At 55.3% G+C, this 25,677-nt stretch overlaps 7 protein-coding genes across 7 annotated transcripts; 2 read left to right on the top strand and 5 right to left on the bottom strand.

The window, feature by feature from the left end:
* Nucleotides 1-198: 198 nt before the first annotated feature.
* Nucleotides 199-951, bottom strand: MYCGRDRAFT_73067 (uncharacterized protein; the record flags this gene model as incomplete). The annotated part of the gene is made up of 1 exon (XM_003851420.1): nucleotides 199-951. The coding sequence occupies one exon, from the start codon at nucleotides 931-933 to the stop codon at nucleotides 199-201; it is 735 nt and encodes a 244-aa protein (XP_003851468.1).
* A 205-nt stretch (nucleotides 952-1,156) lies between these two features.
* Nucleotides 1,157-2,798, top strand: MYCGRDRAFT_73064 (uncharacterized protein; the record flags this gene model as incomplete). The annotated part of the gene is made up of 2 exons (XM_003851817.1): nucleotides 1,157-1,294; nucleotides 1,375-2,798. The coding sequence occupies 2 exons, from the start codon at nucleotides 1,210-1,212 to the stop codon at nucleotides 2,796-2,798; spliced, it is 1,509 nt and encodes a 502-aa protein (XP_003851865.1).
* Nucleotides 2,799-3,033: 235 nt separating this feature from the next.
* MYCGRDRAFT_27969 (uncharacterized protein) lies at nucleotides 3,034-3,768 on the bottom strand (the record flags this gene model as incomplete). The annotated part of the gene is made up of 2 exons (XM_003851419.1): nucleotides 3,034-3,272; nucleotides 3,351-3,768. Coding segments are annotated over 2 exons (657 nt in total), but the record flags the coding sequence as incomplete, so codon positions are not given.
* Nucleotides 3,769-11,411: 7,643 nt separating this feature from the next.
* Nucleotides 11,412-11,864, bottom strand: MYCGRDRAFT_43455 (uncharacterized protein; the record flags this gene model as incomplete). The annotated part of the gene is made up of 1 exon (XM_003851418.1): nucleotides 11,412-11,864. A coding segment is annotated over one exon (453 nt), but the record flags the coding sequence as incomplete, so codon positions are not given.
* A 961-nt stretch (nucleotides 11,865-12,825) lies between these two features.
* On the bottom strand, nucleotides 12,826-14,791 carry MYCGRDRAFT_73061 (uncharacterized protein; the record flags this gene model as incomplete). Its single annotated transcript, XM_003851417.1, has 1 exon — nucleotides 12,826-14,791. The coding sequence occupies one exon, from the start codon at nucleotides 14,473-14,475 to the stop codon at nucleotides 12,826-12,828; it is 1,650 nt and encodes a 549-aa protein (XP_003851465.1).
* Nucleotides 14,792-18,027: 3,236 nt separating this feature from the next.
* MYCGRDRAFT_59920 (uncharacterized protein) lies at nucleotides 18,028-21,625 on the bottom strand (the record flags this gene model as incomplete). Its single annotated transcript, XM_003851416.1, has 2 exons — nucleotides 18,028-19,415; nucleotides 19,815-21,625. Coding segments are annotated over 2 exons (3,198 nt in total), but the record flags the coding sequence as incomplete, so codon positions are not given.
* A 1,555-nt stretch (nucleotides 21,626-23,180) lies between these two features.
* MYCGRDRAFT_104840 (uncharacterized protein) lies at nucleotides 23,181-23,743 on the top strand (the record flags this gene model as incomplete). The annotated part of the gene is made up of 1 exon (XM_003851818.1): nucleotides 23,181-23,743. The coding sequence occupies one exon, from the start codon at nucleotides 23,342-23,344 to the stop codon at nucleotides 23,675-23,677; it is 336 nt and encodes a 111-aa protein (XP_003851866.1).
* Between the last annotated feature and the right edge of the window lie 1,934 nt (nucleotides 23,744-25,677).

Raw genomic sequence — 25,677 nt, 5'->3', positions numbered from 1 at the left:
ACAAGTTCTGTCTTGGATGAAGTGGCGCATTGTGACTTGCTGATGGGTCGGTGGGATGCGGGTTGAAGTCCATGGAGAGGATTTCGTGCTTTGTGTGCTTCGCGGCGATGCATGCCATGAATGCAGCGTCCTTCAGACCCGGTGGAATAACGCAAACAACGGCCTGCAAGCGTGACACTCCGAACATTGACGGAATCATCACCTCATCAACCCACCCAAGTCCTTCTCCATCCCCGTGACCCTCTCCTCAAGAGCCTTCTTCTTCCTCTCCAATTCCCTGATTTCCACCTCCTCCCTCTCCATATCCTCCCTCGACATGACCGCGGGCGCTGCCGCCACCGAGCCATCCTCACCGCCATCCTCGTCCTCCGCATCATAATCCTTCCGACTAATCTTCGCCAAGTCCTCACTCTGCTGATTGACCCTCGCCTCATGATACTGAATATTCGCCGTCAACTGCTGATGCCTTCGCCTCAAACCCGCGATCCGATCACTCGCGCCGGGAATCGAATACACCGCTAGCAAACGCTCCGCACCCTCCAGAAGCACTTCCACATCCACCTCTCCCTTCTGCCGCGTGCCTTCCTTCCGCGTGCGCTGGTAGAGGTCGCCTCCCAGCACAGCCGCGACAGCTTTATTCCGGGGCGTTTGACGGCCGCCGTACATTGTCGCGCGGCGGTTTGGTGCTGGAGTTGGCGCTGTGACGGGTCCGGAAGAGTAGTCATTTCCTGCACCGGGTTTGGTTGGGAGTGGTGGGGGAGCGAGGTGGAAGAGAGCTCGCTCGTGAGATTCTGTATCCCGGATTAAGGAGGTGATGTCGTGTTGTGAGAGGAGGGCGTTGGCGAATTTCTTTGGGCCTGGAAAAGGGAGTTCTGCGATTGAGGACGCGCAGAGGGAGATTTGTTCGAGGTGGGAGGTTAGGAGGGAGGCCATGGTGGAGGGTCTGTTCCAGTCTTGTGTTGCTGTACTGGGTTTTTCGTCTACGTTGTGGTGTTTCTGAACATTCTTCCGTGAGTTGTGATGTTTCTATATTGCTGTAGGTCGACGTGATGTGGACGTGTTTACTAGCTCTGCGCGGCTAAACTTCGGCGGTCTACGCTTTGGAAGCTCTCCGACGCAACTGTTGAAGCACGAGACAGCATCGACATCACCGCCACGAACACCAATCGCAACCACAATACAACCTCATCTCATCCACCAGACTTCAGCATGGCGGACAAGATGGAAGTAGATGCCGTCAATGGCGAGGAGAAGAAGGAGGAGGAGACTGTGCAAGAGGTGTCACCGCAACGCAGTACGCAATCCCAGCCGCCTCAGCAATCAAGAGAAGTGATGGTGATGAGGATGCAGAACCAGACTAATCAATGATCGCAGTCATCATCAACAACTTCGCTCTCATCAACTCGGCCGTAGACAGCTTCGATTCGAGATTCACCCTCCGCGCGCTACGATCCATCTCCACCCTGCGCAAGTCGAGCGCCTTCCCCGAAGCCATCATCCACGGCATCCGCACCGCATACCCCAACGCATCGAACAGAGGACGACAAATATTGGAAGAGCTGCTACCCGAGAAGCACCGCTCTGCACAGAATGGATCGGCGGCGAAGAGCACGGCAACGGAAGAGCAAGTGCATCCGGAGATTTGGGCGTATCTTGGCGTGCTCGTGCAAGTCTACTTGTACGATGCCGGCGAGATCGAGACTGGTGCAGAGTTCAGCGAGAACTTTGTCGAGCGCATTCGCAGCTGGAATCGCCGCACACTGGATCAGATTGGCACAAAGGCATACTTCTACTATGCGCTGTTCCACGAGAACCTGGACCCCAAGCCGCCGTCGAAGCAGTCGCATGTTATCGAGACAAGGCCGAAGCTGCTGGCTGCTCTTCGATCTGCCGTACTTCGCAAGGACTTCGATACCCAGGCTGCAGTGACTGTACTTTTGCTCCGCAACTACATCAGCACCGCGGACATCACACAAGCCGATCTGTTGGTTGCTCAAACACAATTCCCATCCTCTGCCTCCAACAACCAAGTCTGCCGCTACCTCTACTACCTGGGACGGATCCGTGCCATTCAACTCGCCTACACTCAAGCTCACGAGCACCTCGAATCCGCTACACGAAAGTCGCCTACAACCGGACCTGCCGTTGGCTTCTATCAGCAAGCAATGAAGCTGCTCATCGTGGTCGAGCTTCTGATGGGTGATATCCCAGAGCGTTCCGTCTTCCGTCAACCTGCACTGGAGGCCGCTCTGTACCCATACTTCAAGCTCGTCCAGGCCGTTCGCGTGGGTGACTTGCAGGCTTTCCTGAAGTGCGTCAACGTCAGCGAAGCTCAGTTCCGCAAAGATGGCACCTACACCTTGATCCTCCGTCTTCGCCAGAACGTCATCAAGACCGGCGTGCGCATGCTGTCGTTGTCATACTCTCGAATCTCCCTACGAGACATCTGCACGCGCCTCGGAGTGGAGTCAGAAGAGTCGGCCGAGTACATCACCGCAAAGGCTATCCGCGATGGAGTGATTGAGGCTTCGTTGGACCACCAGAACGGACACATGGTGACGGTACCACAGAAGGATGCATACAGCACGACCGAGCCATCGGAGGCATTCCACGCTCGTATATCGGCATTGTTGGGCATGAGGGACGAGTGTGTGATGGCGATGAGATACCCCATGAACAAGCATCGTCAGGAGATTGCTGAGGCTGCCAAGGCTCGCGACCGTGAGCGCGAGTTGGCGAAGGAGATTGTCGATGGCGACATTGACGATGGTGACGATGAGGGTTTTGATGGCTTGTGATTGACATGATGCGACGCAATGCTGTGCTACGCTACATCATGCCACGCAATTCCCGGAAGCAAATGCTAAAACAGTCGTGTACCATAGACATCGATAGATCGATGAGAATGCATCGACCTGAGCGAAGTCGAATTGCATGCCCATCCTTTGCTCATAACAACGAAACTCTCAAGTGAGATCTCCCTGCTTCGCTCCAGACCAGATCACTCCTCTTCCCACCTCAATACCGATCATCATCATCCCTCCCCTCATCCCTCCCGGCGTCATAAGCGTCCTCGACATTATCATCAAACCTCTCCACATCGCCCACCTTCTCCCCCGCCCACCCCGCCACATCATCCGGCACATCCTCCACATCCTGCACGCCATCATCCCACTTCCTCTCCACCCTCTCCCCAAACCGATCAAACCCCTGCTCGACATCCTGCGGAATATCCTCCACTTCCTGTACTTTCCTACCCGTCCACTCCGCCGCTTCTTCCGGCGCGTATTCCACGCGATTGCCGAAGTCGTCGAAACGTTGCTCCGTGCGGTTTTCAAAATTATCAAAACGCTGTTCCTCGCGATTATCGAAATTGGAAATGCGGTCTTCAGCGCGGTATGCGTCGGATTCGAGGTCTTGTTTGGCTTCGGAACCTTCGTGCATCAAGAAGGCGCCGCCAGCGAGTCCTGCTGCTGCGCCGAGGGCGCCGTAGAGGAGGCCGTGGGACTTCTTCTCCTCGTGAGGGGCTTCTTGGTATTGGGTTTGTTGTTGGGGTGGTGGGTAGCCGCTGTTGGAGCCGTAGTTTTGGCCGCCGCCGCCGCCGCGGTACTCGTCGCGTGGGAAGTCCCAGCTGCGTTGGCCGGTTTCTTGGTTGATGAAGATGTAGCGCTGGTCGCGGGCGTCCCATTCGGCGATCCAAGGGCGTGGGACGTTGGGTGGTGGTGGAGGTTGGTTGTAGCCTCCATTGCCCCCGCCGCCGCCGGAGTAGCGGTCTTCGTTGTAGTAGCTTCCTGCGGACATTTTGGCTGAGAGAAAGTCTGAGATGGATTCTTGATGAGTAGTTAGGTCGAGGGCCAGGAGTGGGAAGATTTCGGTTGTTGTTGTTTGTCGGGAGCTCACAAAAGTCCGCGTCACCCTCACAATGCGGGCAGCTGCGTTCAATAAGTACCTTAGCTCACGCACTCACAAGTACACAAAATCACGCATCATGCACGTGGTGGTGCAACAAAGCCTCAGCCTCCTGCATCGCCTCATATGCCGCGTATGACCCGCCATGTACCGATTCGTTGCAACGTGCAGCGACCTAGACAAGGCAAGCTGAAGTCTAGAATCTCAATCGCCAACTGCCGTGACCGTTGATGCATCAGACTCATTTGTCAACTCACAAACGCTGGAGGACACCCAGAAGCGTTGTATGTGCCATTCAAAGAGCGCATGCGAGCTCGAAGAGACCACGAATAATGGATACGGAGAAGTAAGAAAGGATATAGGAACGTGAAGTCACCAAAATAGAGCTCTTGTGAAGAGTGTCAAGCTTTCTACACGCGTCTTGGCGAGGCTTAGCAGCTTTACGAGGATCATGTACAAGTGATGGTTTCTGCATGCTGCAGTAGGGCAGTCAGAACCTCTGACCTACCCTGACCTCCTCTGCGTCGGCCCGTGAAGAGAGCCGAGAAGCTATCCTGCTCCTCTCGCCCAGCTATCCGCCTCACATTCCTGACAGGTACATCCAGTCGGATGCCCGGCACCGGCTCGAAGGGCGGCTTGCATTGACAGCCGAAGTTCAGCGTCTTGAGTTGTCTCCCTGTGCGCCTGATTTGAGTCCTCTGCGCCTTTCGGCACATCGTATGGCTGTAACGATCCCTCAGCTTGAGCCTGGGGCGTAGACTCTGGTGGGGGGATGGGCCCGTGCAGGGGACCATATGCCAAAGTCTTGGAGTGAGGACTCATGTCCGAGTACCTTCCGGTATGGTCGGAGTACCCGAAGCCAGGCGGTGCGGGTGGGATCTCGGGATCCGTGACTGGAGGAGCTGTGACATCCCGTTTGTGCGTGGAGCGAGCGCGACCAACGCCGTGGTTGAGTTGATCGAGCCGAGGCTGCATGGATTGTGGTGCTAGTGTCTGCAAGGGAGCTTGCTGCGGAGGGACCCGCTGCAGAGAGACTTGCTGCAGAGAGACCTGCTGCGGAGGGGCTTGCTGCGCAGGTTCCTGCTGCGTATGCTGTTGTGGCGCCGTAAACTGTGGCTGGCTAATGGCAGTTCCGTTGCCGAAGTCAGATGACGGAGCAGCGTAGGGATTCGCGGGAAACGCGCGGTCCGACTGAGGCACTGATGGAGGCTGACGATGCACGCCAGCAACAGGCGCGGGCGTCGGCGAAGTGACATTCGTGGCTCGCATAGCTCTGCCGGGCATCGGCGACGTCTTCGTTGTACTCGTCACCGCGCCGTTGACATTCGGCGTGCGTCCGCCCGTACCCACACCGCCGTGCATCAATCTCGGACTCGTCGACGGCGGCATCATTTGCTCAGCCACCGGGATCCCAGTCGCAGGTTGCACCTGGCCTGCAGCTTGCTCCCTTGCCGCCCTCCGAGCGGTTTTCTCCATCTGCTTCCTTGCGTCAGCCTGTACAGCCAGATCCACAATCTCCAGATCGCCAGCCTTGACAAGGCGGTTGAACTGGTTCTTGACCATGGTCTCCGACTTGTTCCCTAAAGCTTCGGCGATGGCGTCGTAGTTCGAGCCATGCTCGGCCACCAGATTTCGCAAGTCTTTCAGATTTGGGAGACTCCACTTAGAGTTCTTCTTTTTCGTTGACGGCGCTGAGTCGGAGGGAGGGCTGAGGTTTTTGGAAGCTGATGAGGGTTTGCGGCTGCTGGGAATGGACTGCGGCTCGGATTGGCCTTGTTGGTGAGTGCTGGCTGGCCGAGATGGGGTGCGATGCTGGGCAGGCTGAAAAGGGCTCATGAGCTGCGGTGGCGCGGGCGACTGATGTTCCGTAGCTGGTGTTTGCTTCGCTGGCCGCGAAGAAACACGAGCTGAGTTCTTCGCTGCTGGCGATCGAAGTTGTGAAGCCTCGAGCTGTGCAGCTTGCTTGGCAGGCAGATGGAGGGGTCCTAGAACGAAATCTGGCTGCCGTATAGGCTGTCTTTCGTTGGTCAAATCAATGAGCTGCGCCGGACGCCGATTCTGAGAAGCCGACGTTCTAGACGCCCGCATTCTCGTCGGAGTGCCAGGTGACGCACCATTCAACGATTGTATCCGCGGGATAGGACTTGGCATGTTGGCCGTTCCGGCGCTCATGTACGGCGAGACCATCGCTTGTCGCTGTGCTCCCGGAGCTCGCGTGTACATCTGGTTCGGTTGCCTGGCATAGCCCTCGTCAAGAGTGGATGAATATGTGCCTTGCGGAACTTGCTGAGCTGCGTTGGCAGCCCTCATGCGTTGGAGCGTGTGCATGTCCAGTTGCGGGACCATCTGGGCCCCTGCGTATGGGTTTTGAATTGCATTGGGCGACGGCATTGGTCGCTGAGCGTGCGGAGCTTGCGTCAATCCTTGAGGACTGTTATTTCCAAGGACAAATGGTCGCTGATGAATTTGCGGCATATTCATCGCTGATGCTTGAAGTTGTCTGCGCTGCATATGGGCGTTCAGCTCGATGGTAGCCAGCTGCCGATCGTATTGCAAGAGCGCCTGCTGCCTTTCCAGCTGCTGCGCGAGTGTGTTGGCTCCCCTGCCCATTACCGCGACTGGTGCGTTGTTGGCAAAACCATTTTGTCCATGATATGTCTGCACCCGCCGGTCGTGATAGTGAGTCGCGCCGCCAGAGTTTTGCATGTGAGGTGACCTCAAATCTCCAGCAGTGGTCCTCGGTGGTATCGGAGGTGCCATCGCAGGGCTCAATGCAGGCGCAAGATCCCCGACTTGGCCCGTAGTCATGTCAAAGTTGACCTGCTCCAACCCAACGGGCTGACTAGAAATACCGGAGCCGTGTGGAGGTGGTGGCATGTCCGTCGGACCAGACTCCACATTCTTCACTCCATTCGCATTCTCCACTAAGCATGGCCGTACAGTAGTCGACTCATCCGCAGCAAGCGTGCCATTTCGATACTCAGGGCCGATTGACTGCATCGATGTATCGCCACCTGTGGACGGCGACGATAACTCCGGAAACAAATCGTTCAGAGTCTTGTCGGACCTTTCATCTTGCGAAGGTTGGCAAGGAGTTTCACAGTCTTTCATGAACGCAAGAGTCTGTATCATCTCCTCCTCGTCGATCTCAATATTGTTGAACAGGTCAGAATCGAATGTGGTCTTGGACAAGAGTGCGGTATCATCATCAGGCGGGGGGTGAAGATCAGGAATATCATAATTCCGAAGATCTGGCTGCGGTTCAGAGATCGGTACGGGCTCTGTGGATCTCCGTTGTTCAGACTCCTGGACCGGGTGCAACCGGGGAATGAGTTGAAGGTCGGCAACAGGTCCAGGCCCGTCGACCTCCTTCGAGGAAGTGATGGATTCACGGTCCATGATGCTTCGTCCCTCCAGCTCACCAATAATGGTTGGATCAAGATCAGCGTGAGTCGCAACATCAGCCTGTCCATCTACCATCACCGTTTGCTCATCAGGCGCAGCAACCCACTCATCGGTGCCCTTGGTCGGCCCCTTTTCTCGGCGTCTCAGTGCAGGCGCCAAAGTCTTTCCACCAGCAAGCGGATCATCGCTGTCCTCATCCGCAACATCATCCGCAACCGTTCTTTTTCGCTTTGTCCCTTGAATCTGACCCTCCATCGCTTGAACAGCGAACCCAATCGTAGCACGGGCGACAGTCTTTCCAGATTCGCCGAGAGATTGAGGCTCGCTACCTGACACCACCGAGTCATTTCTGTCATACAGCTGAGCATACCTCGCCTCCATCAAATCGTTGGTCTTGGCAATACTGTCGCTGTGAGGTGATGGCTGACGTAGGAAGTTGCTGGCCATCGTCTTCTTCATCTTCTTTCTCTTGGGCTCAGCGGCAGGTGGAGTTGCATCGAGTTCCAGTGGATCATCGGCCTGGCGATCCAGCTCGCCATTCTTCCTCTTCTTGGTCTGGGTGCGCGATTCGTCTTCGCCAACATTCGACCCGAGCTCAGCTGATCGTGACCTCTCCTTGGCAGTCTGCTTCGCTTTCTTCTTTGCGGACTTCGAGACCGCAGGGCCTTTACCCTTCTTCGAAATCATCTCCACAGAAAGCGCTTCAGCAGGAGCATGAAGAAATGCCGCTTGACCATCCACTTCCTCCACCCCGCTACAGAATTGAACCTTCCCTGAATCCGCGGTATTCTACCCAGCAGCCAGGAGGCAATCGTCCAGCGCACTCATTAACCCCTCCACGTCCTTCCTCTCCGTGCCCTTGAACGTCGGCATTGGGAAGTCGAAATCATCCACCGCCACCGCATCTGCGTCGTCATCATCGTCATCCAGCCCACCATTGCCATTCTCGTTCCCGTTCATGTCTCCACCACCACCTCCGTGACCGATGCCGAATGATTGCCCGCCACCAAATCCATTCGGCTTTTCACCAGCATTGAGATTCAAGTCTGGCCACGGTCCCATCCATACCTTCTCCTCAAGAAAGCGGTCAAGATGCAAATACCCATCCCGCATCCCCACGGCGAGCCTCAAGTCGCCCATCGTCAACGGCTCCCTTTTGCTCTGCACATCCAGCTCCACAGGCAACAAGCCACCCGCAGTCCTCTGCACCACTCCCCTTTCGGCATCTTCTTCCTCCCTCCTCAACTGCCGGCGAAACTTCTCCGTCTGCACGCCGTCTTTGCCTCCAGCGACATTGGAATGCGCGTGTCCGAGCAAGTTGCTGAGCATTTCTTTCACGAAGACTTCTGCCGCCGCTTCCACAAGCTCCGCGCATGCGTTTATGGTGCCGAGTTGAACACCGCCGGTGAGACCTTCTTCAAAGCAAATTGGTTCGATGCGGTTTTGAAGGTCTGATTGTGAGGGAAATTCGAGGACTTCTGATGCGAGGGATGTGGCGTAGCGACGGCGAATCTCAACGTCCCAGGAAGTCTTCGCAAGGGCGCCAGTGGCTGCTTGTGGTCCAGTCCCTGTTGCAGATTGAGGTTCTTGAGGAGGAGGTTGTTGAGGAGGTTGCACAGCGAGTTCGTGCATGTAAGCTTCCATGGAGTGGAAGCCGTCGTTGAGGGATCTGGGCGTCTCCTTGTTGGTTTTAATTCTTTTGCGATCGCGGGCATGAACGCTCATAACTTCGTGCTTCAGTCTTTCTTCCGCCTTGTCATTCGCGCCAGATCCTGCACCTGTCTTAGCTGTCGTAGTGGGCTTGTCTGTCGCAACAACCCATGGCGCGACTTCAGAGGGAGGAGGATCGCGTAGCGTGTTGGCGTATATGGATGTGATGAGCGTATTGTGCAGCGTGCTCAAGCTGGTAGGCGGTTTAGAAGTGTCCGCGCCATTGAGAGTGGAAGAGGTTCCCACTGCTGGTGTGACTCCAGCAAATATTGGTCCCAGCATCCAGGACAGCTCAGCCTGGTTGAGTGTTCCCATGACATAGGCGTTCAGCGCAGCTTTGTATTCTCCCCATCTTTCTCCCAATGCGCCCTTCAATGCCAGGTATACTCCTTCCAGATTGACTCTTTCCACGCCCGTCTTGCTCGATCCTCCTCCACCCATTCCCGGCGTACCATTTGTTGAGCCATACTTTTGCGCCGGCGTGGTCTTGGTCTGTTGGGGGGATATCGTAAGACTCAGATCGGCGGGATTCATCGCGACGGTGAGAGACGCCTAGGCGAGTGTAACGGCGGTGGTGCTGCAGGTCAAGATCGAGGTGTGGTTGTTGAGCGCATGGCTTGCATGTGATATTCGGCGCGAGCTCGAGCTGGCGGTCCGACAGTTGCAGCTAAGGTGATTCGAGACAGTCTAAGAAATGATCAAAAGAATTGAGCAGTCGTGCAGCGAAGCGACTCGAAGTTCCGCACGTGCGACGCGGGTAATGGTGCACGCTTTGTGATGCTGGTCGCGGAGTTCGCGCGCGGAACCTCGCAGCTGTGCAGTTTTGCGGAGAGAAAGTGTGGAGACCGGAAGACGTGAAGTCTATCTGAGGTCATGGGCCGCCAAGACATTTGGGGGCTGAAAAGAGAGCATCCATTCTATGCCTTGGGCTGTCTTCTTTTCAACCACTGTCAGCTACTCTACAACCTACCATACCGAGCAAATCCGTCTCACAGATGAACCAGCTCCACCGACGTGCTCCGAGCAGCTACCTCCATATCACTAACTTTCTCCGGCACCTCCTCCTGCTCCAAAAGATCCTCTGCAAGGTGATGATAAAGCAGCGGCAACACCGACGACTTCCACATCCGTATCTTCTGAACCCGGGTCTGCCACATCGTGGCAACGAGCAGCAAAACAGTAGCAATCTCAAGCGCCACAGGCAGAGCAATCCACATCCACGCGACATGCACAAAAGTGCCAGACTCGTACGCCGTCCCTTCGACAGCATGTGTGAAGACACCCTCGTCACCGCGAAGACCCAATTCCGTCAGAGACGCTGCGATACCACGTACAGCCGACGACAGCGAGTTGGACGTCACGATGCGTTGGGTGCTCGCGATTGCTGCACCGATGGAGTTCCAGCGTCCTGAGGCGAGATCGTCGGGACAAAACGACATCATGGAGGTGTTGTGGAAGATGAAACTCCCGTTGTTCAACCCTTGTGACAAATGAGACACCTCAGCCTGGCGATAGCGTATGCTACCGGGTTTGGTTTGCCAGCAACTTCGGCCATCAGAGTATCGAACAGTGTGGCCCCAATCGAACGTGACATTGTCCATGACGGGAGTTCCGTTTGTGACGGATAGGCTGTACTCGATCTCGCAGAGACTCAGCACGCACTCTTCAGTGGAACCGGCACGAGGCGAGTATGGTGCCTGATCGTGGTCGTGTTCTCGAGATTCGGCGAAGAGGTCCAAGCTTAGAGATCCGATGGCAAGTACCGGATTGTTTACACCTAGAAAGGTGGTATTCGACCATCTTGACTCCCCTGGCGGTGCACTACTGTCGTTATTGAGTGTCCATATGTAAGAAGGCCTTAGCGTGTAATAACCAGGGGGCACGCCGTCGATGCTGCCAGGGAACTCGGCCATCCGAACAGCATTGCCGCCGCTTAGGGTCGCACTGCAGGTCATCACCTCGTCGTTGTCTTTCAAAGCTTTGCCGCGGTAGTAAAAGGGATTCATGTTGACGGACATGTTTTCGAAATCGCAATCGGTGATCTTAGCGTAGGATGTCGCATTCTCGCACTTGGAGCACCATCCGATGGATTGTATACGGCGTTCCCAATTGCAATTCCCTGTATCACAGATGGGCGTCACCGTGAAGTCGCTATTGTTAGCCCATATGCCAGCGTTGATCGCCCGATACATGAGGTCGTCTTCTGTGTTAAAATACCACGCGGATACCTTGGTCGCGATTGCCCTCGAGTTCTCGCTGGATCTCATCTTCGTTGGATACGACAGGACTTGCTGCAGGAATGGATCAAACGCAAGAGCCAGGACAGTGACGATGGCCCCGACAGTGGCAGCGGACTGAGCTCGACGGCCAGACAGGAACATCAATGCTCCCCACGGCCCTCTACTGGCATCATCAAACGTCTGAATGTCGTGCAATGGTCTCTTTTTGGCATACCAGCACCACTTGAGCTGGCCAACGCATGCCGCCACCGGGAAAAGAAGCGCGGAGCGGCTCGCTGTAGCCAGAACGGAGACGATCGCGTTCAAAGTGATGCCGTATGGAAGTTCTCGAGACAGTGTACCATCATAGACACTGAGAATGACAATGATGGTGACCAAGCATGCCACACTCAGGACCAGAATGAAGATCTCGGGCAGCCAAGTGTCCAGCAGTATCTTGTTCCAGCTAGTGCTCTTCTTGGACGTTTCCTCAGGGGATCGCAGTGAAGGCACTCCAGGTTTCGGCGTAATCAGACTGGAAAGCGACTCATCGGGTGAGTGAATCCTGGATTTGTGGTCCGACCGCCCCTCTACCTGGTTCGGAGCGTCGTCCAAAGCCATGGTCACGTTGGTTCCTTGCACACCGATGCAGCTCGACAGTGGATGAAGCCTCCTGATTCTCAGCGGACGAGTGCCAGTCTGTCACATAGTTGTTGTCAAGATTTCTCCTGAGGAAATCATGGGCGACCTCCCTCAGAGACATGCTTGAGGCTGAGATAACGAGGTCGCACAAAAGCCAAGTCCACGTTCTTGGTAGAGCTCCAAAGAGAGCGCGGCGTCGTAACGCTGCAGAGCTCGGCTGCATAATGGGCTGAGCGAGCCACGTACACAAGAGTGAGGCTCATCTGTGGCACGAGATGAGAGCGCGCAGAGGGCGGAGAACTAATGGTAACGCAGATGATGGTGGAGAGACAAAGGGAGCTGTAGTGGTGTGAAATTTGTAGGTGTCTGAGCTTCACACCTAAAGCTCGGGATTCCGCACCTGCACACCGAGTTCGTTCGAGCTTCTGGAAGGAGCGCCCTTGAGAAGGAGGTAGTGTCCGTGGAAGAATCATCTCTGCCAAGACTGGTTCCATGAGAGCGATAGACTGCAGTCAAAGGCATTTACCTTCTGTTTCTCCCATTTCTCCTGCTTGGACTGCACAATCCAAACCTGAGAAAGACAGGTCGAGCGGTGCAGTCTGAGCGGGACCGTTGCGATACTTGTGGTAAAGATCTCTTATTCACCTTCAGCACGCTCAAGACTGTAGATGCGGTAGAAATCCAATTTATTCTTCTTGTCGGAATAATCAATCTCTTGCGTCTGTGTCACCTGCCCTGTTCCTCCTCTCCTTCCCAAATTCCCGACTCATGCCAGACAAAGTAGATGCGGTGTCCGCCGCGTAACCCGACTCCTCCAAGCTCTACCCTCCTGAACTCCTTCCAGTCAACCAGTCAAAAGTCCTTCGCTAAAACGCTGAACATCCAAAATTCCAGCCTCAAACCAAGGTATGCCAAATAATCCCACACCTCCACCCGTCCATCATTCCTGCTTATCCTCCACCTCCTCTGGCCATTCAATCCACTCCCACTTCTCCCCCTCATCAACCGGCTCAACTCTCATACTGCCCCTCGAGGTCAGCCCTTCCTCCGGATGCACCATAACCTTCGCCCCGACAGCAGCACTCTGCACCCTCGCGGAGATGGGCAACTGATACTTCAACACGCCCCTCACGATCAACTCAAACGGGTACTGAATCACCTCTTCCCAGCGCGCGCTGCCTCCTGCTTCGGTCTTGTTGCCCGGCCGCGTAAGGCGCAACTGGCCGGAAGATTTGTGCTCGGTGAGGGAAAGAGGTGAGGCGGGAAAGGAGAGGGCTTGGTCGAAGTGAAAGATGCGACCAAGCAGCATGGTTTGCGCGTCGGTTTCAGAGTCGGGGTTGGAGTGATGCACGGGGTCGTTCGGGTTGCGCCAGTGGCCGTCGGGCTCCTGGATGGGGTTCGGGTTGGCGTTGGAGCCACTTCGTCGGCGCTTGGTGCGACGATCAGTAGCGCGGTCATTGTGGCCAGCACCGACATGTTTGCTCTTAGCGAAGACGTTGATGTCCATTTCACTGATGGAAATGGCGAGGGTGTTGGGGTTGATGGCGCCCACGAAGAGATCCAGCATCAATTCCTGCTCGCTAGCCAGGACGTTTTGGATTCGATGGATTTGGACGTCTTGCAAAGGTCGGTTGCTAGCGAAAACAAAGAAGACGGCGGCAACAACCACCAGGATAAGCATGATTGTCGTGAGTACACATGCACCTGCTCGCCCCGTGAAACACCACAGTCGGTTGCCTCTACTCTCGAATTCGTAGTCGTCCATCATGGTGTGGCTTGCGCTGTTGGAGAATCGAGAGACATGTCTTCTCGGCGTCCGTACAGTTCCCATCAGCGGCGTTCGTTCATCATCTGCGTTTTGTTCTGTATCGAAGTCGTAGGGGTGCTCCTGCTTTCTGTTGGACGTGAAAAGTGGCCCTGATCTGAAGTTCATACTCTGCGGACTTTTCGGAGAGTTGGGTCGTGATCGTCCATTGGGGAGGTGCTGATTACGAAGTTTCGAGGCTTGTGTGAAAGGAGAATCTGGATCATGGTTGGCAGAGTGGTATGCGCCGCGCCCATGTCGGCCGATATGTCGAGGTGTGTGAGAGCGAACGGTGCCATTGTTGCTCTCGGGACTATCGTGATCGTTGTACGGATTGGACGAGAACTTCATGCTCCGTTTACCACCAACTCTTCGTTCGTCGAAAACGTCTCCATAGTTTCGAATCGCTCCACGTTGCTCTCCGGCCATGCTGTGTGAGGACGTTACACTTGGCGTGCGAGAGTGGTGGCGCTGCCGTCGCTGTGGCTCTGGCGCTGGATTCGACTCGTAGACAAACGTTTCGTCCGAGTCCGAACTGTTAGCCTCTTCCACAGCATTTGCCACGCGAGCTTCGAACAAGTCCGCTTTCGTTGTGGCAGTGCCTTGATTGACACTCCTAGTTTTTCTCTCCGCCTTCTTTCTCTCCTTTTTCGGTCTGATGGTCTCACTGCTCGGCTTCTGCTTGACACTTCCTCCGTGGTCCGCTCGCAGCCCACCGGATCGATCACCAGCAGCAGCAATTGCTGATTGAGGAATACTTTGCACAGTCTCCGTCTCCACAGTCATGCCTTGCTTTACATCGCCAGGCCGTGTTTTTGTGGACGAGCTGCCATGGTTCGGTTTCGCTGTAGTGCTTTTCGTTCGCGGCGCAGGAGCAGCGGTGGCGCTATTCGCTCCAGAATTGCGTCGACCGCGGTTTGTGCCATCGCTTTTGCTGCCTGGAGATTCGCTTCCACTTTCGCCGGGTGTCCGCTCCAGATCAGCCTTGGAACCTCTCCGACTGACAGACTTCTCTGGTCCAGAAATCTTTGTGAGAGGTTTCAAGTCGGCGGTAGCCTGGGCAGCTGCGGGACTTGGCTCCAACGAATCTGATGCATTCTCCTGCACTGTCTCCAGTACCGATTTCCCACTAGGACCTCGGGACGGAACCTTTGGCGGCGGAGGGGCCTGCAATTGGGATTCCATCTTTGCGCCTTCTGCGCTGGCCTGTCTTGAAGCGGTCGGCGTGCCATTCGATGGCGGAGCGCCGATCACCTGGATCGCAGGCGCATCAAGTTTCTTTGTCGAACCTCGTCGTGAGCTCGCTCCCGAAGGAGGTGGTGATTTTACTCGAGGAGAGATCGGCCATTGTGGTGTGGTATCTCCCGATGCAGTCGCACTCTTTACTGGTCTCGCCAACTTGGAGACCGCTTCCGTCACCGATGTGCCTTGTGTTTGCGACTGTAATGATTGGGGTTGTAGTTGTGGCACGCTTGAAGCGGATAGCGCTCGTTGTATGGCTGCGGCAGAAGGTGTGGTAGACAATCCAGTCGGTAGTGTGGTGGGCTTCTCCTTTCGTGTCGGGGATGCATTTCGTGAAGTGTGTGGGCTCTGTCCAGTCGCGGGTGATGGGACTTTCGCAGCAAGTGTTGTAGACGACGACTTCCTCAGTGTAGGTGTATTCCCACCAGCAGGTGGCGTCTTATCCGTTCCCTTCTTCACCGCATTCGCATTCGCAGCACTCGCCGTTGGTTCAGCGGTCTCGATCTGTCCGCTCAGCGAGCGAAACTCCACAGAGGTGTCCTTGTTGCTATTGTTCGCCATGACGTCTTCTTTTATTGTCGTAATCGTTCTGCTTTGTTGGTCCGGTTTCCCCAAGTATGATCAGTCCCATGGCGCGCAATATTCGATTGGAGCAGTTGTCATCACGCGAAATCCATGACCGATTTTAGCAAACAGGACAGTGCATGCGTTGTCAGGTCAAGCCACTGATCGAGTCCGACGAGCAAGGGTGCTTGCTGTATGCAGCCTATGGTGGCACGGCTTGAGCGGCCGATCCGGCGAGAGGCGGCGCGAGTCGCACGGGTGTCGAATTTGGGAACGGTGTTAGACTGGGAACACTGTTGGGCACGGAGAAACGCTGGCGACAATGCGGTGTAAGGTATCGTGAGAGCAAGGTCGCGCTGGCGTTGGAATGACGATCGGATTCGGCTTCGGGATGGAGGATGTTCGTCGAGTCGGATCGCGCAGTCGATGTCGGCAGTTTCGGCGAGGGTAAGAGTGATCGCGGTGGTGAGAGGTGGTGTAATGTTGTGGAAAGAAACAGGTCGAAATGTGTGAACGCGAAGAGAACGGTAGTGTCGTCGTGTCAGTGCCAGGGGACCAGGTTCAAAGCGGAACAAAGACAAGGCGCCGGACGAGAGAGATGGTGGATTCGACTCGTCACAACAGCCTGATCTGTGCAATCCCCGGGTGAGTTGGATGTAATGCTGTACGAACGAACAAGGCCTTGCAGTTCTGACGAAGAGGAAATGCATTCTTCCACGGCCATCTCTTCCGATCTCTCCTCCTCTCTCGGTCTCTCCTCATCTCTCTCCATGATCAGTCATGGCGACGAAAGAGGCGTAATTCAGGAACGCTGGCAAATCGGACCACGTTCCTTCCTTCCGCGCTTCCGTCCTCGGCATAGAACTATCGACACCGAAGAAAGACCCGAACAAGAGGATGGGATCTCTCTTGCTTACTTTTATGTAACATCATACACTTGTACATGCGATTGAAGAGCATGTTGAGCGACTCATGCCGTCAGCTTCGTATACGACCTCTTCCGCCTATTCGAAGCGACTCCCAGATCGCGAGTACTCGACACATTCATTCTCCCGTCGGAAACTCGCCTACTCTAGCTCCATCCCAGATCCGCGGATATGCTCACAAGGCCTCAGCCACATCATCAACGATGGGAAGTTGGGAACCGCGCTTTTGACACTTGACACGACGATTCGAACCAGCACACCGCCTCACGCAAGCATCCCTCCCACGCCGGCAAGGAACATCGCCAGCAACGCAAACAACAACAACAACAACGACAAAAAGCAAGCAAGCTGACACTCCCATCACATGCAAACCCCCAACCTCTGTGACGTGCCACACTTCACCCGATCTGACGTGCCACACTTTGATTCGCGCCACAAACGAGGAAGACATCGTTCATCATGCTCAGCGGGGTGAGAAGTAAGTCGATTCCCTGCTTCCACCGGCGCGTCTTCCCAAGTAGGCAATTCGGGCCAACAAAACCTGCTATAGACGCAGGGCTGGAGATGACAGCGGAGAAGATGAACCGGGAGTGTGCCCACTGTGTGCTTGCTCGACTTTTCTGCATGCCTGAGGCGAGCATATCCAGACGATTCGAATGAAGGTCCCTCTATCCTGCCGCTCAAACTGCACGCTCCAAGCTACCTACGTACACTTTGTCTAGTGAAATGTAAGCGATAACAGGGAAACACATTATCGCCAGGACCATGTTGTCATCACAGAACGGGTTCCAATGCCAAGCTCCCCAACACCTCGCGCATCCTTCTCTGTACAGCTTTCGCCTGGCTTGGACGGTGCAGTTTGAGCGGAAGCAGGGAGGTAATAAAGCCTCGGGTCTGGCAGGACGAGGCTCCTCACGTCTCACCCACGCACAAGTCCCACGCTCCCAACCATACAATGCCCACCCGTCCCGGTCCACGGGTCCGCACATGCTCGTGTATGAAACATCACCTAGATGCGTCGGTCGTGACACTCCCTCTGCCGAGCATTGCGTGGAGCGGGAGATGGTACAAGGAAGAAAATAAGCACACCGCGTCGCAGAAGGTAAGGGGCACGACGAGTCGACGACCTGATGTGAACGTTGGTCGAAACGACAGACGAGAATGATTTGATGTTTGTTGATGATGACGACGAATCCATATCAGTATAGTAGGCTAGCTATACCACTTCATCTTCCCGAAACAAGGTAAGGTATACACATTGAATACCAATGCTCGTTCATGGTCGTCCATCATCATCGAATTTCGCCCGATGCCCTTGCCTCTTCCCTTGTGCCCCTGGCCTTTGTCCCTTTCCATTCCCATTCCCATGATTCGTTCATAAGTGTCGTGATGCATGCGCTCGCTGAAGAAACAATACTCGCCCATAAGCAAAGTAACCACCCTGTCCACCCCTTGCTCCATTTCCGTGAAACCACACCACAACAGCAAGGGAACCACCTCCCTTGCCCACTTCCTCCCTTCCCACTTCCTCGACACACTCAAATATCCAACATCTCCACATCCTCTCCTCCAGCACCTCCCATCAGTCCCAACCCAAATCCTCCACCATCCACCTCTTCCATCCCATGATTCAGAACATCATCCGCCGGACCCCAATTCCCTTCGTAGACCGTCGCGCCTGCACGTCGTCTCTCCTCAACCCACCTCACTCCGCCCGCAGCAAGCAACGCATCGACCATCGGTCTCGCGTCCGGATCCGGGCGAATCATCCACTGCACGATTTTATCCAGCGCTTCCGGGTCGTCCGAATGCACCATGAAATGCGGTGGTTGGGACAAGTCTTGCGAGCGGACGAGTTTGTCCGCGGAGTGCTGGTGCTGTTGATGGTGGTGAGAGATGTTGTTGGCGGCAGCAGGCCGGAGAAAGGAAAGGTCGCTGTCATCATTGTCGCCATTGTAGGATGCGCAGAGGGAGTCGGTAGACTCGTTCAGCAGCTCTACAGGATCACCAGAAGGGTCGCGCACGAGGGTTGAGTCGGAGCTCCAGGTGAGAGAAGGGAGGTCAGACAGATCGCCTGTTCGGAGGCGTTGCCAGGACGCGCCGTTGTCAGGAAGCACGATGTTGCCGGCAATCTCCAGCATGATCATACCCAAGGAGAAGATGTCGGCGGGTTTGTCGAAGCGGCCAGAGAGGACTTCGGGACCGATGTATTCGCGGTCGCCTTCGCCGTCAAGGCCGTGTGGAGCGGGCCAGGTGGATGCCAGACCGAAGTCGCCAATTTTGAGCACGCCTTCCCAGTCGATGAAGATGTTGGCGGGCTTCAGATCGAGGTGAATGAAGTTGGCATCGTGTATAGATTTGATGCCTTGAGAGAGTTCAAGGAGAATCTTCCAGATGCGGAAATCGTCGAGACGACCTTTGAAGCCGGTTTGTTGCAAGAAGTCTTTGAGGTTGCCGTTCTCACAGTACTCCGTCTGGATGTATAGGTGGTTCTTAACCTCCCACTCGTCGACGAGCTCGAGGATGTGTTCATGACCGTGAAGCGATTTGAGGATTTGCACTTCCTGCATCTTACGCTGGCGGTCCTTGACTCCAGTGTACGGCTTGCGAGACTTCTTGACCGCCCAGACCTTGTTGCCCGGGCTGAGCTTGTGTCGCACAGCCGACGGGCCACCAGCAAGTGGCTTCGACACCTTGTAGACTTGTGAGAACTCACCCACGCCGAAGGGCTGGACGTGACCAAAGCGAGTGGTGAGTGCCGTGTCGACGTCGTTGCCGAAGTATCCAGATGAAGCATGGCTCTGGCCGATGCTGATGCCGAATGAGTCTCCTCGTGGACCGGTAGGCGTGGCCGGAGGGAAGCTGGAACTGTTCAAAGACAGCGACACGCGATGCTCGACCGAGATTGACAAGCTGCTTGGGTCCGGTGGAGTAAAGGATTCTTGAGGAGTATTCGGAGTCTTCTTGCCGTCATCTCTGCGAATCGTGATCGGACTGGGTATTGGTGCTGGTAGAGAATGATGTTTAGTATGTGGACTGCGTTGCGGACTGAGCTGCGCGTCCAACAAGGGGAAAGACCGAAACGATCTTTTTGCGATTGGCGATGGCGTTCTCAGTCGTTGCGGCGCTTGCATCGACTGACTCCGAAACAATGACGGCGAGGCGCTGGCAAAATCATTCGCAGCAAAAGCATTCGCGGTGGTAGAAGCATTTGCAGTAGAAGCAGTCAACGTGATAAATGGCATGGGCGAATCATCGATGGCGCAGTCTGCGTCCTTCTCCGACCGAAAACAAGGCGTGAACTGGTCGAGCATATACTTACAGTCATCCTCGACAGCTGGTGGCGAGTGCTCGCGGTTTGCGGGAGAGGCGAATGTGTCTGGTCCGATAGACGCTCTTCGTCCGAAAAGACTGCTGCGCAGACTATTGCTCTTGCCGCCTTTGGAACCTGGTCGAATCGTCGTGGACATTGATTTGGTCGGGGTGGGAGGGAGATCGTCTGCAGATGTTTGTGCCTCGAGGTGCTTGGTGGGAGAGTCACTCATGTCATCTCCGTCATCGATGCTAAGGAAGCTGTTCCTTCGAGTGAGCTGCGGTTGGTTGACCTTGGAGCCGAAGATGCTGACGCCTTGGCCAAACGACTCGGAAGCAAACCTCGACACACGTCCGTTGAATGGAGTGCTTGGGCTGCCAAATTCGTGCAAAGGTTGTGAGACTTTGCCCAGCGCAGACTGTCCTGAGACGGGTCCAATATGAACAAGTGGTGCTTTCTTGGATGGCGTATCTGGCATGTGCGTGCTCGAGTATAGTGACCCTTGAGCTCCATCCAAGTCACGGTTGCGCTTTGAGATCAAGCCGGTTGACATGAATGCTTGTGGAAGCGGCTTGGCCATCTTAAAGCCGTCAGGAGTGGCGTACGCCTCGGGGCCGTTGACCACAGATTCGCCATGCCGTGGACGGAGAGCACCAAGTGGCAGCGATTTTGAGAAGCCCTGCAGTCGTTTCGGGAGCTCATCGATTTGCCGCGCGGGTTCTGGTTGTTGCGGTTGCTCTGCTGGAAAAGTGATTGTCGCGTCATCATCGTCAACGATGCTAGAGAATGAGGATGATTGAGTCAGCGTGTGCGACAGCGGATGTGGCTTCGGCGCCGACTGGTACTGCTTCGGCGCTGGCGGAGGGAACAGAACGGGCGGCTCGTTCGCATTGACTCGTCGGAAAGGAGACTCCAGGTCCGGGCTGCGGAGAGGTAGAGCGCCATCCAACGAGAATCTGGACCGCGCTCGAGCGTGTGAAGGACTCATGGTCGCATCGCGCATCGAATCCGCAAATAAATTGCGGCGCGCAACAGGTCCAGTACGCTGTTGCAGAGTCGACTTCCGTAGACTAAACGGTCTCCTTTGTGGTGATGGCGGCGCAGCTGCCGTCCAGTTGAAAATGGGACCATGGTCCCTCTCCCTCTCCTTCTCCTCGGGGGAATCTGAACCATCTTGCGCGCCATCAAAGCTCTGATCGAACACACTGAAGTCGTTGCCAAATGATGCGCCGTGTAAGCTTCGGCGCTTACTGCATCGAGGACTCCCGAGACTAGCAGCTTCCAGGTTCATTACACCATCGCTCCGCTTGAGAGGGCTGGACTTCATCGGCGAGGCATGCTCACGAAGGACGGGTTGCAGGAGTTTCTCGGGTCCTGGTTTCGCAAAGTCGATTTTGATAGACGGAGAATGTGACTCTATCACAGCCTTCACCAAGTCTTCTGAGCAGTCCATGTTCTCCTGGTCAATGTCTTCGGTAGAACTCCGGCGTGTGGAGTACCTGGGGTTGGCGTTGGCGTGGTTCGTGTTGTCGCTAAGCGCGCGACGAAGTGGGCTGTTAGGCGATGTCCTGCGCGATTTCATGCGAAGCGGACCAGAACGTGATCCGGAGGATTTCGATCGTGTGTCCAAATTTGTCGAGTCTGCGCTGAATGCGCGGCTCAGTCCAGATGGCGATCGAGGTGCGGTAGTGTTTTGAGCGGTGGGAGATGTCGAATCACCTTTCGTGACAAGCAGTGTGTAGCGCGACGGCCGCGAGGGTGAACGAGAGAGTGAGCGACGAATCTGTCTGAGGGTCGCAAAACCGTCCATCTGCGGGCTGTGTGGGTGTGTCGGTGACAGCATGTGTATTGAACCACAGGCCGTATGGCGCGGCGAATATTCCAACTCCATGCCGGTGGTCGGCCTCTTAGACGAAGTGCTGCGAGTGAGCCAGGTTGGGCGGCGCGTGGTCGACGAAGCGTCAAGCGGGTGGGTGTCGTGCGCCTACAAATATGGAATTGTGTATTGTGTCGCGCGATGCGGAGCGGTCGGTGCGGGTCGCTATTCACTCGAGTGGTGCCTGGATTCCTTGCTCTCAGGCAACGGGGTTCGAGTGAGATTGGACGTCGTGGGTCGATGCGATGGGCGCGTTCGGACGGTCGTGAAGATCGGTGTTTGTGCTGTCGCAATTGGCATATGAGGGGACGCGCGCAATCTGACAAGCGATATGGATGTCCTTGTTGTCCGATTCGGGGGCGAGTCTAGGTATTCCCTTGGCCGAGGAATGTTGACAGCTCAAAACATGTGACGGACGCGACGAGTGTCTATCGTGTGGTGGTGCAAGGGCGGAACAGGGCGGGTGTCAGGTCGATGCGCCTTGGGAGCGATGGCGGCGGTGTGGTGGAAGAAGTGAAGTAAAGTCGTGGAAGATTCGGTCTCAGGCAGTGCGGATGAGGCGTGGGTACTTTCCCGACGCGATGCAAGTTGCATGGAGAGAACGTTCCCCGAGCTTGCCGTGTTGTTTTGGTTGACGGACCCTTGAACAGGGAAGGCGTGATCTAGCGCGGACTAGCGTGGAAAACCGTCGGGCCTGATTGGACAGCTGTCAACTTCCCAGTCGCCCTGGATCTCGCGCTCCTTTGCCGATCTGTGAGAACAGCGACGAAAGCGGAATTGCAATGCTTCAGACGTTGGTGAGAAATGCGCTTTTGATGCAGCGCCGCTATCTGACCAGACTACGAAGCATGCCCACCACCAGGCGCAAACTCCGCTGGAATTGCGATGCGCTCTTCCAATAGCTTCGTTGGTTGTCCCGGGGTCTTGTTTACTATTGACAAACCACAACACGAATGCGACGCGATAGTCTTGACATCATCCGAAAAGACTCATCCGGCCATCCTTGGTGCCTGGATGCCCAACACGAACAACGCCCTCAACTCGGAAGGCAACCGATCATCGCAGCACTGCGACATCTGGATCGAGACGAGTCAATCGACGACTTCACCACAATTGACGTCGTACACGCACAAAAACAAGTCATGCGACGACCCGTGGACTCGATGCGTGATCCCTTCCGATGGAGAGTCTCATCCAGGACTTCCTTGTGAGCCTCAATGGCTGAGAACTGTCTTGCCTTCAAACGCCGCGCGCTGGTCTGATCACAATGTGCTCGCCCGACTGTGCCACCGTTGCACAAAGGCTTTGACGTATGCACGCTGTTTGACCGTGTCCAGTGCATGTCGGCAGAAGGAAAACTGCTGCAGGCACAGAATGTGTCTCGTGACCATGTGCCTTTGGCCAAACTTTACTCGCTGGCCAAGAAAACCTTCTGCGTGCTGCAACGAGCAGTGACGAAATGTTCTCAGCCGAAACGCCTCGACGTTGCTAAATGTGGCGCGCACGCCGACTTGGCCGACCTCCTCAATCTTCGCAAATACACAGATTTCTTTGTTGACATTTCAGCTCCATTGATCAGTAGAAAACTCAGTGTAACACCCAAAGCAAAGACAGGCCTACGCCAGACCTCCGCTCGAACTGCCGCCCATCTCCACTGAACTGCACGCTGCACCCAAACGAGACCGTGTTAAGACATTCACCATTTCATCCGAACGCTCCCACAGCGCCACGATGGCCGCGGCCGTCGCAAACCCCGTCGTGGTTGACACAAGCATGAGGCCTTCTCGCCCTGCCTTCCTCTCCGCTCGCACTCGCACCATCAGCTACAAGCGACAAAACGGCAACGTCGTCACGCTAGACCTGCACAAGGACTCCCAGGCCGCCGAAAGTCTGCGAGAATTGGCGAAGAAGAACCCGACTACGGAACAGGATAAGAAGTTTCTGGCGCAGGTGGAGAGTGGTGAGCCGGCGCAAGGACTTGTCGCGGGTGTGTATGACGCACTGTCTATCTGGATCATGGACGCCATCGAGATTGCCATGTTCGGTCCTTATGATGAGCCAAAGTAAAACAACAACATTGGACAATTTCAAGCATCAGACCTGGAGGTGGAGGGCTAGGAGGTAGAGGAGCATAATCGAGAGAATGAAGACATCTTCGAAACACTGCAAACCGCATCGCGATGAAGATCAAGGCATGGTGTCCGCCTCATCGCCAGATTCATCATGCACGGCCATACACGATAGGAAGGACATGCTTGCGCGCACATGACACTTTACTCGACACCATCCTGACGATCTCGATATCGAGTCTCACGTGGCCGCATAAAAAGGGCCCCAGGATATGGCTCCAGCTTGTTCGGAATGCGCTTTCCACTTCCGGAATCCGAAACACACTACATCGAGATCGGGACTTTGGATTCGACTGCTGCGGATTGCACGCTGCGGAGTCACCTTCATAGATTCCACGCGGCTCCTGCGACGATCGACACTAAAGAATCAAGTCGAGTCTCGGACTCAGACATTTTCGAGAGAAATCGAGTGAATGGTCCGAAACGAAGCCTGCCTTTAGCACAACGTTGAAGACCGCTGGCCTTGTGGAAAGCCGTTGCGCGACGAACACGCGGCTTGTAAGGCACCTTCCGTCATCAATGTTGCTAAGCCTTTCACTGGGAAGTATGCTAGCAATACCGCTGTTGATATGAACTCTGAACCTCGAGGTGACGACTACCGTGTACGTAGGGCTGGAAACATGGGTGCGAGATATTGTCGCGAAACTTGCAAGCATGATTTGAAATAGCGGCCGGAGTCGCCGGATGTAGATGGCTCTGCTCTTGTTCTAGACTTTCGCAGCTTCAAGGATCTTTCTTGTCACACTCACATTCATGACCCCTGGAAGACCGGCACTTTCAAGCATCAAATGCGAGGCAGTCATGCCAGATTTGGCCATTATGCGCGTACATAGCCCGACAACTATAGTCTGCACCTTCCTTCCACCAATCGTAACGAACATTCTCTTCACGTGGTCCGTCATGCTGACTTTTTGCTATGCGTCGACGATCGAATGCCCGCAGCCCTCGTTCTTCATCCTGCCATAGCATCTCCTAGCTCCCGCGCAGTAGTAACATCCTCGACATGATTCCCTTCACATCACGACACGACCACATGACCGAGGGAGCTCTGATTCTAGGGAGATGCTGTGTCGAGATGGAGGGACAAGGTTGCAGCTGTTCGAATTGACCGTGCGAAATGAGCTGCAACACATGGATCCCCAGTTCAGGTTTGACCGGATTCTGCACCTGCTGTGCACCGCCCGTCGACACTTGAAATCATATAACGCGGCCAGTCTCACGTGACAGGCGCCAAAACCCCAACCCTCCAAGTCACCCGATCGTAAGAAACCTCCGCTTCACAAGCCCTCAAACAGCAACCATGCACATTTTCTCCACCTCTCCCTCCTGCTCTCCCTCGGCTCAACCGTCCTCGGTGGCTTCGTGAGTATCTCCCAAATCTCAGCAGCCACGCCCGTACTCACAACCGCCCATAGAATTGCCTTCCGAAAGGGGAATACGTGGACCCGGACAAACATTTTCCATGGGGAAGATGCGTCGGCAACGGTGGAGATGAGGGCTACTCCTCCAAATGCGTCGAAGTATGCGCCCTGCAAGGCCCTCGTTTTGCTCGCTTGCTAACGCGGTCGGTCTGCTTGCAGAAGAACCCGTGTCCTAAGGATGGCCACCACCCAGGGTGCATCCCGCATGGGGATGGATGGGCGGGGTGTTAGATGGTGGCTTCGTGGTGAAGGCAACGGTCTTGGGGGCGCCGGATGGTGTGATTTTTGGGACGGGCTTGTTTTGAGTCTTGATGTCGGGATTCGCAGGCGTCACATGTTTTCGAATACGATGCAGGAGGGCCGCAGTGCGAGAATGATAGCTGCAGAACATCGGTATTGCACGATTGTCAGTCTTTCTGTTAGACGAGTGACATCATCGTCTCGCGCGCCTTCGTGCTCGATTTAGAAAACGGTGCTTGCTGACTTCCCGGGCTGATGATAAGCATTCGGTGAGTGA

Source organism: Zymoseptoria tritici, chromosome 6 (assembly GCF_000219625.1).
Source record: "Zymoseptoria tritici IPO323 chromosome 6, whole genome shotgun sequence".
Classification (NCBI taxonomy): Eukaryota; Fungi; Ascomycota; class Dothideomycetes; order Mycosphaerellales; family Mycosphaerellaceae; genus Zymoseptoria; species Zymoseptoria tritici.
The sequence above is the reverse complement of the archived record's forward strand: the minus strand, read 5'-3'. Positions and strand labels throughout refer to the sequence as shown.